This window comes from Dysidea avara, chromosome 6, assembly GCF_963678975.1.
Source record: "Dysidea avara chromosome 6, odDysAvar1.4, whole genome shotgun sequence".
In the NCBI taxonomy this organism is placed as follows: domain Eukaryota; kingdom Metazoa; phylum Porifera; class Demospongiae; order Dictyoceratida; family Dysideidae; genus Dysidea; species Dysidea avara.
The window spans coordinates 14,911,200-14,930,694 of NC_089277.1; the positions used below are offsets into that span (position 1 = coordinate 14,911,200).

Genomic DNA, 19,495 nt, shown 5'->3' on the forward strand with positions numbered 1-19,495 from the left:
GTACTACTGCAAGGACTTTCTATGAAGATTATTCCAGCTACACATCGATTTTCAGCTCATTGCTCCAAGCGGTTTGCCTATAGTAGGCGTAAAAACTAATACTTTTTTAATTTATAAAAATCGATTGCGTAATTGTGACACAGGTTGGGTTTTGTGTCATATCTCCGTGGTCTTCATCTCGATTCCTTTCAAACCACCAAAAGGCACTCCTACGATGGTTACTCCATTTAGCTACATAGCAATTTTCAACACATTCCATGAAGCGGTTTACCTTGTAGGCGTGACAACAAATCGATCTTGTTTTACGCAAATAATCGGTCATAACTCCTGAACCATTCATCGGATTTGCACCAAATTTGATGCTAGGATTCACCTTTGCACTCCCTTTCTGTGTGTCAAATTTCAAAGCGATCGGAGCACGTGTTTGCGTTTTATAGCAATTTTGCAAGTGTGCGAAAACACGAAGAAAAAAAACGAAGAAAAAAAATTGAAACTTTGGCAGCTCGAAATGGCTGGAGTGATTTCCTTCAAATTTGGTATGTAGACTCCCCTGGATGGCGGGAAAGTCTGTAGCAAATTTGGTTCCAATCGGATAAGGGATCACCGAGATACAAAAGTGTGAAAATGACGTTTTCTTTCTTCCTGTCAATATAACCACGGTGTGCGCGCCGGCTTTTTAGGCCGCACGACACACTATGATAGTGTGTCTTGATCTCCGCATTCCATTTAAAACGCGCCGTCACGTGGTAACCATGACAATTGTCGCATTGTGATTGGTGCCGGGACGTTGGACTAGTAGCAATGTGAAAAGCGCTTTGGTAAGTCTGTGTTTGTATAAGAGAGCGATAGTAAAATATTGACTTCGGAAGGATGTGACGATTTTTTAATTTTATTTATTTATTTTTTATTTATTTATTTTTAAATCGATAATAAAGTATTGACTCGGAAGGGTAATGCATTATAGCGACCATTTCCCTCAGTAGGCCTGGCCCTGTTATCTAGAGTTTCATAATTTAACTGATCAACTTGCCAATTCTTCGCCGTATATAGCCGAAACTACAAATCAATCGAACTTTGTTATTAAACTGTTCTTTGTTGGTTACTGACACAATTTAACTGACTGAACTTTTGTTTAAGGGGGCATCTCGAACTGAGTGTTTTGGTACGCTTGTAATTGTACTGTTTCAGCAGGGAATCCACTCAGTGAAACACTGATTTTAGTGGAGCCCTGCATACAAGCAAAGAATATATTATACACACAATAATTAAAGGGTACAAATTATCATTAGCTAATGATATAGAATAGTTTCCTGAATGACGACAAGTTGATGGTAAAGTATGCCATATAACAGTTCCTCTGTAAAAGAAAGTGCATACTGGTTTATTTGTTGAACTGGTTATAAATTATTGAAGTTTGGTGTCTAGGTCACTTCCTGCCATCAACAATATCTAACTTATGTAGAGTTTGTCGTCTATAAAAATGTTATGTTAGAGTCTGTTTTCAAACAAGCTGCTTCAGTTGCCATTTTGTGCTCCTATAGCTCGCACATCAGAATTGTGGGATATTACGGAACTTTTAACTGTTATTGGTTAATGTTGTAATTGTGTATATTGTAATTTATAGTTTTGTCTTGCCAGGGATCCAGCTACCTGTGTTTCAGGTAGTTGTGTACCCCTGAGTCTAGGCCCCCTTTACACAGGGCCGGCCTTAGCATTCTGGAGGCCCTAGGCAAAGCTAAAGTTAGAGGCCCCTCCTAACAGTCAAAGTATAGCCCATTTGTAGGGCCTTTATATACATTTATAAGCTTGTTATGCAAAACAGCATGGTTCTACGTAGTTACGCTAGCTATACATGTATGTATGGCCGCTGTTTTTGCAGCTTTATTTCTATCCTAGAAGTGTTAGTGTAACTTATTATAATATACAGATATCTTTCCAGCTCTATAGCACTGTACAGCAATCTTCCAGCTCTTCAACTAGCTGATCTTGAGACCTTTTCGAACGAAGAACCAGTGCTACTCCTGAGTCTCACCCGCTCAATCACCTTTATCATGAACAATACTTTACTAGTGCCAATCTCCATCCAGTGTAGCTACTACAGAACCACTCAGTTGCACCAAATCAGAGGCGTGAAATGAAGGCTGCGCCAAAGTAGTGCAGTCAAAGAGCGGCAAATGGCGAACCCAAACTACAACAAACCATAGCTAATACACTGTACTCCTTTTCCTATGTAATGTACAACTCACATGAATTAGTCGCAATGCAAACAGACACTATAAGAAATCCATGTCTCTCCTATACTCCAAACTGTCACAGCATTGTCCCTCCATATTTGTTTTTAAATACTTACTATCACGTGAATCAGCTCTGCACGTGAGTAGAACATAGAGAATGTTCCTGTGTGCTTTTGTTATGAGATGTAAGTGCTTGTTCTGTGATGATAATAAGTTGATAGAAGGCTATTCATAGCCTGGGAATACCTAGAACTGTCCACTAGTGTATGGCTGCATAAGGGAAATGTGAATGCAATTGGCTGTATGAATAGCATTCTATTATAGCATTTCATTATAGATGTACATGCAATCTGTAAGCCTGAGGCCCCTTTTTGGTGCTTGGAGGCCCTGAGGCCCTAGGCAAGCTGCCTACCCTGCCTATGGCTCTGCCTTTACATGTTGTCATTATCATGACATTCACTACTACTCTTCCAAAATAATATTGTTATTGACTCTTACCAAATTAGTCTACGTTACAACTGACATGACTTGTGATATCTTTTGAGTACCAGAAGATGTTACGAAAATAAGAAGGCAATCTTTAAAACCTTCAATGCTTCATCAACGTAAAAGAAAACTTGAAATGATACGACAGTGGTAATCTTTTTACAAATTTAGTCTTTCAAGCATTGTAGTTATCTTATCAGTAGTGGGGACACCACACAGCATCACAATAGTTAAGATAAAAGCTGAATAAAGTAAACTAGTTGCTTATGTTCCATATAACGGCAGATTATAAAACTAACTCTAGAAACTATATTTAGTGACCATGATAATCAGTATTGGGCAAGTTACTTTTTAAAAGTAACTAGTTACATATTACATATTACTTGCAACTGAACTATTTAGTTACAGTTACATATTACCCATAAAAAAGTAACTATAATAATATTACATATTATATTACTTCGTGTCCACAGCCTTAAGCTGTCACGTGTGAAACTACCACCTTATCACGTGACATGATTGCGTTGTTGGGCAATGTGCAAATCTTGGTTATAAGTAAGAAGCTGGTAAATGAGCTTCATTCAGTAGGCTTCATTACTACATTGTGGCTAGGCGTTACTCAGTGGATTACTAACGAGATTAGTAACTTCGTTACTTGTAGTAATAATATTATGTAATATTAGATTCATTACAGTAACTATATTACTTAGGTAATGTGTTAGATTTGTAAGTAAAGTAACTTGAGTTATATTACCTGTTTTTGTAGCGTATCTCGTTATATTACTTAGTTACCAAAAAAGTAATAATATTACGTAACGCGTTACTTATGTAATGCGTTACTCCCAACACTGATGATAATGTAGGGTTGATTATAACACCCAGATACCAAACAGAGTCAACTTTGTTCAAAGCTGCATCACCAATTGAAACATTAAAAGTTTTACGAGAATTTTTTGTGTCGGCTTCTAATAATCGTAGCAGTAAACTTGACAACATTAAAACATAAATGAGAACTACTAATCTGTTAATTGAGCTACTTTATTCGAATCAGACTGTACCTATGCCTCTACAGCACAGGTCCGAGTGGCTATAATATAGCTCAGCACCATCAGCATACAAATGTATATATAGTGAATAAATATAGTAGAGTAACAAGTCATTAATAAAGGAAAGGACCTAGGATGAAACACACCAATCATAGCAGGGCCCCAATGAGACAAACTACCATTTAACAAATCTCATTGTTGCCGATTTGAGAAATAGTCATATACTATAGCAAGGCATAAGGTGTTCCCTGAAAACCGTAATAGAGTATAGAATGCTATGATCAACTGTATCGAACGCCTTGGCTAGATCTAAAAACCATAGCTCCAGTATATTAACCTTTATCAGTAGCCCTCATCCATTTATCTGTTACATATAGCAATACATCTTGTGTGGAGTAACCAGAATGAAACCCTGATTGATGGGGGGATGTATTTATTAAGATGGGAGACTATTTGATTGTAATGTCATAAAAATTCCCCTCATTGTTGACAAAACAGTGTATTCTTTGCTTGAATACATAGTCTACAAACAGTATTGCTGCTTAGTCACTTCACTTTCTTACTATTCCTAGTTGTTTACACTATGGCTGCATTAACAACATCATGGGCTAAACTAGTGATGCGCTGATAAGAGATTATCCGATTAGCCAATATAGATATTGAAATTCACATACAGATAACCAATATGTTTACCAAAATTTCATGCATATTTTGTAAAATTGCCATTTTTAGTTAAACTGTTATGAAAATAATAACACCATGAAGGGTCAGTAAAATTAGCTAATTAGCTAAAATAATCTGCTAATTCTGGTATTGCAGCCTGAAATTTGGCCGATAACTGCAATTTCTGATTATTTAACTTGCATCAACAGGCTGAACTCCTAGCTGCTTATATTCTTGGGCAATCATTTAAAATTTTAAATGCCTACCGAGACTTTTAAGAAATGCATAAAGCCAATCTAGCAATGTGAAAAGTTTTAAGTTAATCTGAAGCCATTCATTGAAAAGTGGTCTGGAAATGCGAGACTATTGTTTGATATTCGAGTTGATACAGTAACTTCATTACTTAGATAATGCATTACATTTATAAGCAAAGTAACTTGAGTTATAGCATATTGTATTATTACTTAGTTACAAGGTAATAAAATTACACAACACATTACATAAGTAATGCACTACGTACTGTTGCTGTGGTGCTAGCTAGTATTATCATGAAAGACTCAGCCATTTTTACCAATGCTACAACAGAAACAGCCATGGATATGGCAACTGCTTTGAGTGTAATGTACAGGCACAATGTGTGCAGTCTATGGAATTTGTAAATCGTCTGGCATATGGTACCAATAATGTAAAGGTGATTATAAACCACAGCACCACGACATGGATGATTGACATGAGACCATTTATTAATGTGGTGGACAGTACACTTGATTTGGTGTAACTTGTGAATTGCAGTATTCACTGTATACATAAAAAAATTTAAACCTTGCATGGCTTCATAGATTAATCACTGACTGAAACTTTCCCTCCAAACAAATTGCTGCTATACAACATATGTACAGCTATGAAACTTTCCCTCCAAACAAATTAGCTGCTGTACAATATATATACAGCTATGAAACTTTTCCTCCAAATCTTGCCATAATTATTCACAAAATTTTTTTGCCTCAAAACTTTTCATACAGTAGTCAAACTCAGATCAGAGAGTGCCAGTCTTGAAGCATTTGAGACATGAACACCTGTCTGGCTGTATAGATACTACTCAGAGGAGGTATGATATGAAATAAGTGCTATCGGAAAGAATTTGTATTAAGAATTGCGAAAAGTAACATCTTAGTGGAGTTTGGAGGATTTTAAAGCTCTCGGACACTCTTTACTTCATTATCAGGAGTGTTCTCTTCCCTGGAAGCTGCTTGTCCTCCATTTCATACATCAAGTTATTTAATACAAGATATAGATAGTGTATATTGAAGTCAAGCCATCAGGGTTGATTACACCATTGGATTTAGTGTTTTTGATTGGTGCATCGTTTTTAGCAGTACATTCCAAAATAGGTTACCTGCATTAATTTTTTTCATTTTCTTTCTTGGTTGGTGACTTCAGTGCAAAGTTTTGATATTGTAAGCACCCCATACTTTAAATCAAAGTTTCTTCCTAGCCAGGTATTAGACACTGTTGTATTATATGTATTAATTGAGAAAACCGATGTAAATATTCTATTAGTGTTACATGTCTTATACAATCATGGATGTTATAAACAACTGTTCATAAGCAGTTTCAGCCCATGTTTTTAATTACTCTGGGCAGCTGATGGTAGGGCAAAGTAGCCTGATGCTCGGGCAATGCCTACACCTCTGTTTAGAGAATGCTTGAGCTTCCTTGTTTTTGATTTGTTCATTCTTCATCTTTTCCATTTGAGTTTTACTGTAACTGTTATTTTTTCTGCCCCACACTTACAGCCCCAGAGCAAGGGTATGCATATTAGGCAAATAGTGAGGGCACATGATACAAACTATTACACAAACAATGCCACTTGTCTCATATCTGTTGTGTTTGTTCTAGTGAATGTGCCATGATTATAATTACGTACAATGTCAGAGGCTGAATTAGATGGATTAGATAAATTCAGAAGTGCTGATAAAGGTATGTTTTACTCTGCATGTGCATTGTCAATTAACAAACATACAAAATGTGGTTTGCTAGACAAAAACCATGCAGGTTATGTAGTTGGCATAATCTGTAAAACACATAGATTGGCTAAAAAACCAATGCTACAAAGAAAAAAAATTATTGATTACTTCAATTAAATTACGATAATACGTATATCTGTAGCTGGTTAGTGCCGACCACTGTGGGCACATGCATGGTAACTTTGTACCTTATTCCATCTTACAAGCTAAGCACAGTAAAATGATGTGAGCAGGTTTAGTTATAAGCCAGAACTATACGTATATGGTTAAGTGTTAAATTGCTATGTGCTATAAAACCAGTATTCTACATGTGCAGATTTTTTTTTAAAATTTCAGTGCATGACTTTCATCATTGTGGTCACTAGTAGTGTTTAGAATTCATAACACTTGTTTGTTCATTTCTGGTCCGGAGACATAATAGGATTTTGGATACTGAAAGTGTCTAGCAGAGATGTATATGTGTAAAAGGACTATGTGATAATGGTAAAACCTGTATCTAGATGAGTGACAACCAATTAATCTCAATAATTATACTGTCTCGATAATGATGAGACATCATAGGACTGTTCTGTAAATCTACGTAGTTTTATACATATTTGCTGACATTAAATCAAGTACGTAGTGTTTGTTATGCCAGAAGTTTTATCAGTTCCACAACTAGTTTGATACCTTTCTGCAAGTTTTCCATCTGACTATAGTTGATTTACAATAAATTACAATTATCTCAATAAGCAAATTTGTTATCTTATTTATCATAGGTAATCTAGGTATCTATAGATCATCGTTTTATCTAAAATTTATCTCTCAGCTCTACTATATAAGTTTTAAAGTACACTGGTTCAAATTGTGTGCAAATGTATGTGGCAGTTTACTGAAAACGTTTTGTTCTTAACATTTGAATACTTGTGTTGTACAGTAAACACTACTCCTCTACTAAAGGATCTTTATCAGTACATTACTCCAAACTATGCTGCTGACTGGAAGGTGCTTGGAACTTTATTAAACCTGAATAGTGGAGAGTTGAGAGCTATAGAAGGAGCATTTCCAACCAACTTGAAGTGGTGCTGTAACAACATGTTAGAAAAGTGGCTTGAAGTTGATCTCAATGCCACTTGGAAGAAAATGTTAGAAGCAATTGATTCTCCTGCAGTATCCAGTGGTGACCCGCTAGACCAAGGTTAAGTTGAGATAATTTTTTGGCCATATTGTGATCAATGGCAGCTTGTGGATGCTCAAAGTGTAGCTAAAGCATAATGTTGATGGAGGATTTTTAATTTGACAGGTTTTGAAGCTTCTATTGTTATGGTGTACGCATTTATCTCACTCCTAAAACAAATGTCAGCTTATGTTGCTGTGATAATGTATGTATGTATGTATGTATAGTTGCAAATTACTGCTATTACCAATTGTTAGGCTGTGTTGAGGTAACGCATTACTTATGTAATGTGTTATGTAATAGTAATTATTACTTTTGTGGTAACTAAGTAATACACTATAAAATAGGTAGCTAATATAACTCAAGTTACTTTACTTACAAATGTAATGCATTATTTAAGTAATATAGTTACTGTAACAAGTGTAATAGTACATAACATTACTACAAGTAACGAAGTTACTAATGTCATTAGTAATCCACTCAGTAATGCCTAGCCACAACGAAGTATGAATATTGCTTATTCACCAGCTTCTTACTTATAACCAAGATTTAGTTACTTTATTTTTTGGGTAATACTACTGTAACTAAATAGTTCTGTTGCAAATAATATGTAACTAGTTACTTTAAAAAGTAACTGCCCCAACAATGCACTGTTGTTGGGGCTAATAGTTAGTGTTGTTATATGGCTAATTGTAAGCCACACAAAACAGCTAAGTTGTGATAAAAGCATGGCCTTTAAAAGCCGGGTGAAATAGTTGTAAAATTAAAGGTAATGATAGTAATCATACAGTACGATAGTATTGTAGGGACGACGAAGGTGTGGGTGTAGCCCATGATAAAAAATCAAACCTGCCTCCATTTCCCCTCATGATGACATGACAGTATTGGTTGGGTAAAATCAAGCCCAAAAATTTCTTCAAATTGGCTCAAAATGTTTTTGTCAAGTTGCTACAGATCCCTTTTAAGTTTATTGAACAGAATTTTCTTCTGCCTGCTTGCCCATCTGCCCGATGCGTTCAGTCAAGTGGTGGCTGCCCTACTTCTTTCACAGAAATACTCCAAGAAGAAACTTTTGGCATAGTGTCATACAATATACGTGTGCTATTATCCTACTTTTATTCTTCTGTAGTACTGTATTGGCCATAACACAGTGCAGATTTGATCTCCAGGCATGCACATTTCACAATGTTATTGCACCATCATATTGGAATATTGGTTCAAGGCAGTCTTGTGCCCAGCTGGGCTCATGTTAATGCACAACATGCAGTCAGCGTGACCCCGGCTGGGCACAAGACTGCATTCCAGGAAGGTAGTGCCACCCCTATCACTGAAGATGGGGCACGTTTAAATGTTGCTGTGAATAGATTTTGGTACATGTTGCTTGTCATTTTCTCTACTATTAGCAATTAGGTTTTTACGTGCATGATTCTTGTTCTTCTGCTGGCAGGTTAACTCATGAGAATCCAGTGGCTGTTAATTGTCCATTTGATCCAGGTAGAGTCTGGGCTTTCTCCATTATAAAATTATTAATAGTAAACGATATCCGCAATGACGCATCTTGATGTTGTGATTACGTTTCATGTATTATCTATGGTGTCACAAAACAAAATGGCTGACGTATTGCGTGGACTTAGTACAGGTAGGTATTGGCTGAAATGGCGTTTCCCTATGATAATGTTTATAAATCTGAAAAAGGGCAAACATGAGACATACTATATACAGCTATTATTGTCCAAGTTTAAAATTTTCGGTTTGCTTTCCTTGTTTGAGAGCACATTTTGCACCATCACGGTATGTGTGCTACTTCTTACCTATTGGTTTAATGTGTAAAAAACTGCTGACAACATTCATTTTGGATACTGTGTGCCAAAGTCTCTAAAGCCCCCACACTAACATGGCCATTTTGTCAGTTATGACATCAAATTTTGTCATTGCGGATATCATTCATTGTAATTCTTGTATTTAATTTACTAGAGTAGATTTTTTTAAAGTCAATGAGCTATTAGATTCATGATCACTGCAGATCATGACCTCATCAAGACTCACGGTAGTGAGTCGCGCGGCCAAGAAACTACAAAGCGCACGCCCAATTAAAAGACGCGCGGCCACTACTGTGAGTTATTTACGTGTAGGGCCGGTTTCGCAATATTAGTCCTAAATTACGCAACATCTCTCAATAGATTTGTATTGCGTTACGTGATAAAAAAATCTTTAGGAGTCGTCATCGTAGTTTTCTTGCGACCTCGCTAAAATAAAAAAGTAACCATCGCAAAATAAAAAATAGGCGTATTTCACTTTATTTCTCTACCTTATGTTACAACTACTGTCACGTTATACCAGTCAACATAGTCGTGTTTGTATAGTCCATCTAGCACTGACATTATCCAATCCTGGTTTGCCTATACGCGTATTTTCTTCAATCAAACCTCTAATCCCTACAATAACTTTTAAACACACGATGTGGACACAAAGTCTAATGCCTGATAAACAAGTTGTGACAGCGTGCTGAACCGTAAGTTCCCTAGGGATGGCATTTTAAGCAGAAATCTTTTAAATTCCATTTAGTACCACACCCCATGCGAGCGTTTATAAATCGCCAGTTGCAGCAATTGTCTTATGGTTTGAAGAACAAAATCACTAGCGAAGGTGCTTTAGCATACTCTTCAATTCTCTATTTACATGTAATTTTTAATAGATTAACCACAAAGGCCGGTAAGGTGAATACAAAAGGTAACAAGCCTTTAGGGGTTACCACCTCTATGTAGTGTGTACCATGTAGCTTGTGTTGTGGCTTTCATTAAGTATTATGCACACACAAATGGTGCAACAAAATTTTGTAATGGATTGCTCGAATGTGGTTCGTGGTGTTGTGGCTCGAATGTGTTTCGTGGTTTGCCAGTGACCATGTATGAGTTGGGGTTGTTCCACACAACTTACACAATATTCAAATTTCATGATGGCCATGATAATTTCTTGCCATATGGTAAACATACAACAATGTGTAACAACGTTAATTAACATCACATCAAGACTTGACTAAAAATAGTTCCAACAATAGTGATGATTTCTTGTATGTCAGCATGACGATACTGAGACCTGTAAAAGAATAAGCAGGCACTGAAGTTAACCTTAAATTAAACACTCATGCAACTGACCTGGAACATCGGTCGCAACACCAAAAACACTTGTTTCGATATCTGATGACACAATCCAACAGGCACTGAATTAAAAGAGAATGTACAAAAAATCAATATGCCGGGCTGTGTCAATAATAGCATGGATAATCAAAATGAACAAAAATTATATCCCAGGCTAAGTGAATGAATAACATAACTGTTGGGTAAGCATGTTAAACCAGAACATTAGGACATTAGTCAAACCAGAACATTAGGACATTAGTCAAACAAAAGTACGCTATCACAACTTGGTCATAATACAATGTTTGTACCACTGGACTTCACACTGGTTGCCCAAAAATTGTGCCATTCCGGGACAACAGCATAATAATGAAACAAATAGTTACTACAACACAGAAGGCTTACTGTTGCACTGTCTACACTGATATACCATAATTTTAAAAACATAACAAGTGGGCATTAAATACAATACACTTAACATCTGGGTACTAGGAAAAAATCACTAACATCACAACATGTAAACTGACCTGGAAATTAACACCCTTGATGCCACTACAGTCTACACTGGATACTTGTTCGAACCCATCAACACTATGCCTGATACATCTGAGTAGACTGACCTGCAAATTCACATCACTAGTATACAGTGATAATTGATAACTACAAAAACAACAATTGCAATAATACAATTCTTCTGTACGTCAACTGACCTGAAATTCATGACACTCAATACCGAGACCTGTAAAAGAATGAGCAGGCACTGAAGTCAACCTTAAATTAAACACACATGCAAACTGACCTGGAACATCGGTCGCAACACCAAAGACATCTTCTGATGAAACAATCCAGCAGGCACTGAATTAAAAAGAGAATGTGCAAAAAATCAATATGCCAGGCTGTACCAATAAAGGATGAATAATCAAAATGAACTAAAAAAAATATATCACATATGCAGGTTAAGTGAGTAACATAACTGTTGGGTAAGCAAGTAAACCAGAACATTTGGTCATTAGTCAAACAAAGTACGCTATCACAAACTGGTCACTGATAATTGATAACTACAACAAGAACAATTGCAATAATACAATTCCTCTGAACGTTAACTGACCTGAAATTCATGACACCTGTATCTTTGTTCCTGCATGGTCTCAACTTACATACGTACCATGATCACATTCAACTGCTAGTGGATAAACCGGTATGACCAGATGGCCTGCAAAAACCAACAAGCAGACGTTAAATACAATACACCTAAAGCCTGGAATATGGAAAATATTATATAAGCACTATTCCACACTGATATAATAATAAATTATAGGATGTTGTGGAACTTGCCTAAACATGTAAACTTGAACATGAGGACAACTGCATAATCTGGACACTTGGAATTGTCCAATACCTGATGAACCACAAGTAGGTACTAATGACATTCACTTCAACATTTTATCCCAGCTGGGTGAATCTCTTGTAACTGAGTAAAAAGGTGTTTATTTTCCACCTGCAACCAAAGTTCTACATTTCCGTGGTTGGGTGTACATAAACGGCTGACCTGGAAAATCAGTATGCCATAGGGATATGAAAATGGTTCCTTTCCTTCTGTTGTGACATTACTTACAGCTGACTGGTAAATGATCATCGATGTCCCCATGGACCCCAACAATGAGTATACCAATAACTTCACAAGTTGGAATGAATTTCCTTTCAACATGTGGTGGAATGAATTTCCTTTCAACATCTGGTGGACAGGTCCAAAAACCCTATCGCACAAACACGGTGAATCAGTGTGTGGCGATGTGACACGTTGCACAAACTTCACTCCTCGTTTCGTTAGCATCAAGACCGGCATATGTCATAGAGTCCCTCAGTATTCTTGACTCTTACTTTTTCAAGCGTTGCTCAAGCGATGTAGTTTCTCACGAGGGGGCTCGAGTTTCTCAGTAAAGTCGAACCGATTAAAGTACGCCTCACCATCCAGTTACATTCTTAAAGCATTTAATTTAAAACCACGTATCACGAGTGTCCGCTTAAGGTAATTAGGGACTTTCCACGAGATTTCCCCTAAATAGATCACGTGTTAGTTGTCAATCTGGTGGTATACATGGTTCAACAATGCGGTAAGTGTACTTTATTATAGTATAAGCTGTCAATGAATAATCGTTTGTGCACTGCTAAACTAAGTTATTTTTGTGTGATAAGCATGCTTGAGGAAGGGTCTGGGGGACGAGACTAATGTTTTGACAGCAGTTGATGATGGCCAGGCAAAGAACTGCGAGAATAACTACTATGATAGTATGATAGTAGGGAAAAATTCCCACCCCTATAGCTCTGCCTAGGGGCATTAACTAGCATTATCTACAGCTACTGTATGTTGCTGATATGTACATTCAGGCCAAGAATAAAGGTGAAAGTGGTAGTAAGGCTCAATCCTATTATTCTGCCTAACAGGCAAGGGAGTCTGAGACTGTGGGGGCATGCTCCCTCAGGAAAGTATAAGTACTACAACTATTTTGTTTTAATTGCTTCATCAAGTATAAAAATTTCAGTCAAAAGGTGATGATTGAGCTCTGGTCTTATGCACTGGTTGGAGTGGTTGTATCGATACTGCACTGTGACATCCTTGAGGGGTTAGTGCTGGCATTGTCCATGGCAATGCTATTTCATCTCCCCGAGTCTTGATGATTGAGTCCTCCATTCCTTTCTCTGCTGCTCCAATCCTGAAGTTGTGACCACGGTGACGATCGAGGCTCTGGTCTTGCATCTATACTGTACTGCAACACCCTTGAGGGGTTAGTACCGGCATTGTCCATCGCAATACTGTTCCATCTCCCATATACAAGTCTTGATGGTTGAGTCCTCTATTCCTTTCTCTGCTGCTCTAATCCTGAAGTTGTGACCAAAATATTAAAAAATGGTTATAACATGATAAATAATTATGATGATAACAATTACAAATGTATTTATAGCTGTGTAGCAACTGTGAACTAATTAGGCACTTGCAAGTTTAATTAGGTGTCTGAAGCATTTAACATGCACAGATATGAGATATATTCATCACGTGCAGGCAGTAAAGATAAATTTACTCTAATAGAACAGTCATACTACACCGTAAATTCATACTTCCAAATTTATGGTGTTATGAAACAATCATTATTATGTATGGATTTTACTGACTCTCCAAGATAATATTCTGCATTAATGTTAATTGCTCATTTCCAAAAAAATTACCTTTCACTGACAAAAATGAGTGATATCCACCCCAAAAACACCTTCGCTGTAAAAAAGGCGTGCCCAAGAAACTACAAGTACCTGGAACCCAATGTAAAAAACAAAAAGAAAAAACAGCTTAGCTGAAGTGAAAAGTAACTGGTAACTTAAAGAGCTGATATCTGAAGCGGCCAAGAATACAATTACTAAAGTTTAATCCATGCAAGAACACCTTGGCTATAAAACAGGTGTATACATGAAAGTAACTGGCAACTGAAATGGCTGATATCTCAAGCGGCCAAGAATGAATGGTCATATACAACTAATTCAAAAATTTAACACTGAACCTTTATAATTCAGCTGTGTTCTATATTCACTCTTGCTGCATCGTAAAGTAATTTCTTTTAACTCTAATTGGCTGGTAATTTGGCCGCCTTTTTTAATAGTCAGTATAATAGAGCAAAAAAAGGTGGCCAAATTACCAGCCAATTAGAGTTAAAAGAAATTACTTTACGATGCAGCAAGAGTGAATATAGAACACAGCTGAATTATAAAGGTTCAGTGTTAAATTTTTGAATTAGTTGTATATGACCATTCATTCTTGGCCGCTTGAGATATCAGCCATTTCAGTTGCCAGTTACTTTCATGTATACACCTGTTTTATAGCCAAGGTGTTCTTGCATGGATTAAACTTTAGTAATTGTATTCTTGGCCGCTTCAGATATCAGCTCTTTAAGTTACCAGTTACTTTTCACTTCAGCTAAGCTGTTTTTTTCTTTTTGTTTTTTACATTGGGTTCCAGGTACTTGTAGTTTCTTGGGCGCACCTTTTTTACAGCGAAGGTGTTTTTGGGGTGGTTAATACTACATAGTACTATGTGAACATAGCTAGCTATTTAATAGTAGGCATTATTGACAAAAAAAATTCGTAAACAAGTATAAGAAAGATTAGGAATTTTAAACTAGATTTGGGACAATGTGGTACTGCTGCAATAAAAAGTACTGAAACAAGCTGGATCAGAGTAGTACATAATGTCTAGATACTATAAAACAATAAGAAGTGAATATCCCTATTGTGTGTTTTGATTGTAGGATCTCCATATAGCACAGTGGGGATATTCACTTTTTATTGTTCTACAATATCGGACCATTTCTCAGATTCAGTTTGCGTCAGTACTTTTTATTGCAGCAGTACTACGCTGTTCCTATACTCTAGTTTAAAATTCCTAATTTTTTCTTTTGCTTGTACTATATATTAGCAAGGGATAGGATGTTTTCAGTAGAGAAGATATTCCAGAGGGATGGTGGAGTGCGTGCTCTGTATGTATAGTGTTAGTGTATGTAAATTGCTGTGCCCAGGTTTAAAGGCCACACCTGTTTTCACAACTCCGCTGTTTTTTGCATTCTATATACTAGAATTTCCATTGGTATAGATCTATATAAACTTTTACTAAACTAGAACTTCTATATATAGTATAAGGTAGAAGTGAACAGCTGTGATTGCATTAACTCAGTAGTTATAAGAATTTGGTCCCATAGTTTTAACTTGTTTGGTTTTCACTTGTACAAGTGCAATAATTTTTCAATCTGTTTCCATACTCAGTTTACAGTTAAGGTAAAGCATACTAGCTCCGTAACTTAAATCTGCAGCAATATTTTTTTTGTATGCATGTAACGAAGCCTCTAATGAGCATGTTTTAGATTTATTTAATTTTTTTAGTGTAATTATACACTGTATTATGACCTTATCTATCAGACATTTATTCCTTCGTGAGTGAGTCTTGTGCTCGTCTACTGAGCTAGACTATGGAGGCATATATATGAGTACAGTGAGAGTGCTAAGACTAATTAGCCCTAAAAGTATGATGCCTTAAACTCTGCTTCTAGCTCTATTTGCCAAACAAGCAAGTAAATGTAAATCGTATCGATATTGTGATGTTAATCACACAGTACCTTTCAAGAGACTGTCTCACTGGGTCTCATGAAGCTTCTGTCAGACAGTTCACAAAATGAAGGTGGTATTGATACTAAATTCTTGATATTGGTATGCAATAGAGATGCAGTACTCTAATAGATCAGTCAAGTACTCTGGTAAAGCAGACATTTAAGGTAACACTCAAACGAAAGCAAAGAAAATCCTACAAGTATATTCCATATAAGAAACATTTAATATCCTGTTGATGAATGCTTATAACATGCTGCTGCATAGTTACAAGATTTCATACTATATGCCTGTATATGCACAGAAATCATTTATAAAAAAATGAAAATATCAATAGTGCTGATTCCTTTACCCATATAGTTAATAAAGAAGGCATACTGGAGTAAATCTATACCACTAATTTTGTGTATTCATATTCCTATCTGACAACTCTAAATGTTATATTTAAAATTTTTGTTACATATAGGAACTAAATCAATTGCTCAGTTGATTAAACATGTGAAGTCAGTTTATACTAGAACACGTTACCTAATTGACAAACATGTATGGCCACCAGAGCAGCCAAAAGAATTTACTCCACTTGCTTTAATTCACCACAAAGGTCGACGTACTAAGAAAGAAGCTATTCACATAGCTGAAGCTGCTGGTGGTGGTGATGTTGATAGTATCATGTCTGCCATAGGTGACCAACCTGCAGCAAAACGTCCTAAGCTAAGGAATTTTGTGTCTCTTTCTGAATGTCTGAAGCGTAGTAAAGTGACAAAAGATGTAGCAGAAATCCTTGCTCCTCTAGAGGAACCCAGCAACAAGCTTCCTCTAACAATTTTAATAGAAGGCGCACCAGGTATTGGAAAAACAATTCTTTTAAAAGAAATATCATACAAATGGGCAAATAAAGAGGTCTTGTTAAATAGTGAATTAGTTTTCCTTCTCTGCCTTCGTGACCCTGATGTACAAAGTATGAAAAATCTTGACAACTTGATTCATTATTTTTATCCAAATGAACCTGTAGCTAAAGAGTTAGTCCATCATTGTGCTAAATATTTGTTAAACAGTGATGGTAAAAATATGACTATTCTTTTTGATGGGTTTGATGAGCTTCCAGAACACTTACAAGAAAGCGGTTTCATTGCAAACATATTTAAACGCAGAATATTGCCAGAATGTGGAATTGTTATTTCTTCCCGACCACATGCCTCTGCCCATCTTCATGAAAATGTAATTGGACGTGTAGACATTTTGGGTTTTTCTGAAGATGACCGAAAGCACTTTATACAGCATTCATTGGAGGGTGAACCAGAGAAGGCTGACAAATTACTTAGTTACATAAAAACACATCCAAATATTGGTAGCCTCTGTTTTGTTCCATTTAATATGACAGTGTTATTATACTTATACAAACAAGGCATTGGTCTGCCTAATAGCTCAACAGAATTGTACAGTCTATTCATTTGCTTAACTATCAATCGTCATCTTGCAACTAAATGTGGTGTTAGCCTTCAAGAGGATATTACAGATATAAAATCACTTCCAAGCCCTTACAAACATATTATTGAACAGCTAGCAATTTTATCACTTAAAGCATTAGGTAATAATCAACTAGTGTTCACTTTCAATGAAATTAAAGCAGCTTGTCCAGACTTTGATGTTGTGTCTGGAGCTATCAATGGTTTTGGTCTCCTACAAGCGGTAGAACATTCTGGCATCACCCAGACTGCTATGTCACTTAACTTTGTTCATTTTTCGGTTCAAGAATACCTGGCTGCTTATCAAGTTACTTGTCTGTCACCAACCGAGGAGAGAACAATACTTAAGAAATATTTTTGGGATAAGAATCATTTAAACATGTTTTCAATGTATGTCGGACTCACCAAAGGTCAAAGAACATGTTTTAAACAGTTTCTATCCGACAATGGTACTGCAGAAAATGGCATTGCTGACAGGTTTCTTGAAGACCAAATGAAATGCCTTCAGTTGTTCAAGTGCTTCTATGAAGCTAATGATAAAGAAATGTGCACTGCTATATACAATGCAGATGTATTTTCAAGTGAAAGAATAGATTTAGATGGAAATACTTTGCTTCCTAATGACATAGAATGCCTTACTATATTTCTCACATTTGTACCTCACAAAGCATGGAAACTGCTTAACTTAGCATACTGCATGATAGGGGATGTGGGATGTCAGATACTATATCGTGCTCTCGTTCCCAATGTTCACTCAATAACAATTGAAAAAATTGAATTATGGGATAATTTGCTTACATCTTCATCCGATCCTTTTATTTCTAGTATCGTCCTTTCCTGTTGTACTAGAATGCTCTGGGTCTCAATTAACATTGGGCTAGGAGAGACTGAAGGTTTCTATACTATGTTAGCAGAAAGCTCTTCTGTACTGGAAGCACTGTACATTGGTGCTTGTGATTTGCCCACTGCATCTGCTGCTATTCTTTTTAAAGCATTAAGGAAAAATGACCGATTAAAAAGGCTCAGTTTACGTAACAATTTCATCAATGATGGAATTATAGATTATATGTCACAAGCTTTGAGAGATAATAAATGTTTACAGGAACTGTACTTGCGTGGTAACGTGTTTGGTGAGGAAGCCTCAGACGAGATTCTGTATGCAGTACAAGATAACTTTACATTAAAAGTATTGGAACTTCCAGATTATGAAGAAGACATCAAAGAGAATATTAAAAGACAGGAATTGTTTATAAATGAACACAGGAAAACACATGGCTGCAATGCTCAATTGAAGATAGAATACTAGTAATAACCTAGTAATAACCTAGTAATAACCTAGTAATAACCTAGTAATATATACGTATATAGTTCAGTTGTCAACACTTGTTTAAACTTCTGTATATAGATGTTTCAGTGCATTATTATTTTGTAGTATTTGTATTGATAGATGGTTTCATGCTCTTGATTATGGATTAGAATAATCATGTGATTTTGTGGTATACATTTTGTATCTTTCAAATTAAAAGCACTGGAGCCCCCTATCTAAAATATCTTGCTACGCCTATGAAATTACCCACTATACATTTAACTAAAGGAAACTATATTCTCAGGATATCCTTTCAAGAACAATTGATTCATAATATTACGTATTAAAAGTTTAACCTTTAGCAATAATTGGTATAGTGGCAGGATGTTTTGGCACAATGGTGAGGTATATATCTATGTATGTATATGTAATGAAAGATGTTAATGGGAGACTAGTCAAATATGGGAGTGCTATTTGTCATCTCTGTCAAAAAAGTTTGTTGGCAAAACCTCCAATTTGTTTTCCCACTTGAAGAGTAAGCACTGTGTAGTCTTCAATGTGGCTCAGTGTTAATGCTTAGTGCCAGTTAGTGGGTATTAATTTTAGTAGCAAAATACCATGGTATGACATTGATCAATACCGTCCACCCCAACTATTAGTTCTGAATAATCCAGTGTTGTCACCACATTCTGTTTAATTGATAGAATAGCAAGATTTGTAATTCTCACCTATAACACTGAAAGATATGTTTTTATGAGTTTGAGAACTATACATGAGAAGCCTTTTTCACCAGATGTGACAGTCACTAGTATTGTAAGCCAGATGCGGA

The 19,495-nt window shown here is 36.2% G+C and overlaps 2 protein-coding genes across 8 annotated transcripts; one reads left to right on the forward strand and one right to left on the reverse strand.

Annotated features, from left to right (window-relative positions):
• The first annotated feature begins 732 nt into the window (after window positions 1–732).
• Window positions 733–18,674, forward strand: LOC136257455 (NACHT, LRR and PYD domains-containing protein 12-like). Of its 2 annotated transcripts, XM_066050675.1 has the most exons (4): window positions 733–818; window positions 6,329–6,409; window positions 7,373–7,633; window positions 16,361–18,674. In XM_066050675.1, the coding sequence occupies exons 2-4, from the start codon at window positions 6,358–6,360 to the stop codon at window positions 18,664–18,666; spliced, it is 2,619 nt and encodes an 872-aa protein (XP_065906747.1). In that variant the 5' UTR covers window positions 733–818; window positions 6,329–6,357; the 3' UTR covers window positions 18,667–18,674. The 2 variants fall into 2 exon arrangements, with proteins under 2 accessions (XP_065906747.1, XP_065906748.1); XM_066050676.1 differs by lacking the exons at window positions 6,329–6,409; window positions 7,373–7,633 and having other exon boundaries at window positions 768–818.
• On the reverse strand, window positions 10,515–13,016 carry LOC136258052 (uncharacterized). 6 transcript variants are annotated; one of them, XM_066051357.1, is made up of 9 exons: window positions 12,561–13,014; window positions 12,299–12,506; window positions 12,085–12,247; window positions 11,858–11,962; window positions 11,549–11,604; window positions 11,460–11,488; window positions 11,277–11,409; window positions 10,768–10,832; window positions 10,515–10,708 (listed from the first exon to the last, which is right to left on the reverse strand). In XM_066051357.1, exons 5-9 carry the CDS (start codon window positions 11,576–11,578, stop codon window positions 10,633–10,635), a joined length of 333 nt encoding a protein of 110 aa, XP_065907429.1. In that variant the 5' UTR covers window positions 11,579–11,604; window positions 11,858–11,962; window positions 12,085–12,247; window positions 12,299–12,506; window positions 12,561–13,014; the 3' UTR covers window positions 10,515–10,632. The 6 variants fall into 6 exon arrangements, 5 of the variants coding, with proteins under 5 accessions (XP_065907429.1, XP_065907428.1, XP_065907427.1 ...); XR_010702532.1 differs by having other exon boundaries at window positions 11,277–11,369; window positions 11,549–11,807; window positions 12,299–13,016; XM_066051356.1 differs by having other exon boundaries at window positions 11,549–11,807; window positions 12,299–13,015.
• Window positions 18,675–19,495: the final 821 nt, after the last annotated feature.

Excerpts from the sequence above, each read along its gene's own strand:
- LOC136257455 (XM_066050675.1), top strand. The coding sequence starts at position 6,358 with ATGTCAGAGGCTGAATTAGATGGATTAGATAAATTCAGAAGTGCTGAT. Across the intron at positions 6,410-7,372 it reads ATTCAGAAGTGCTGATAAAG|TAAACACTACTCCTCTACTA; the intron begins GTATGTTTTACT and ends TGTGTTGTACAG. Across the intron at positions 7,634-16,360 it reads TGGTGACCCGCTAGACCAAG|GAACTAAATCAATTGCTCAG; the intron begins GTTAAGTTGAGA and ends TGTTACATATAG.
- LOC136258052 (XM_066051356.1), bottom strand. The coding sequence starts at position 11,578 with ATGTCTTTGGTGTTGCGACCGATGTTCCAG. Across the intron at positions 11,410-11,459 it reads TTGAGTGTCATGAATTTCAG|TTATCAATTATCACTGTATA; the intron begins GTCAGTTGACGT and ends TTGTTTTTGTAG. Across the intron at positions 10,833-11,276 it reads TCAAGGGTGTTAATTTCCAG|TGCCTGTTGGATTGTGTCAT; the intron begins GTCAGTTTACAT and ends CTTTTAATTCAG.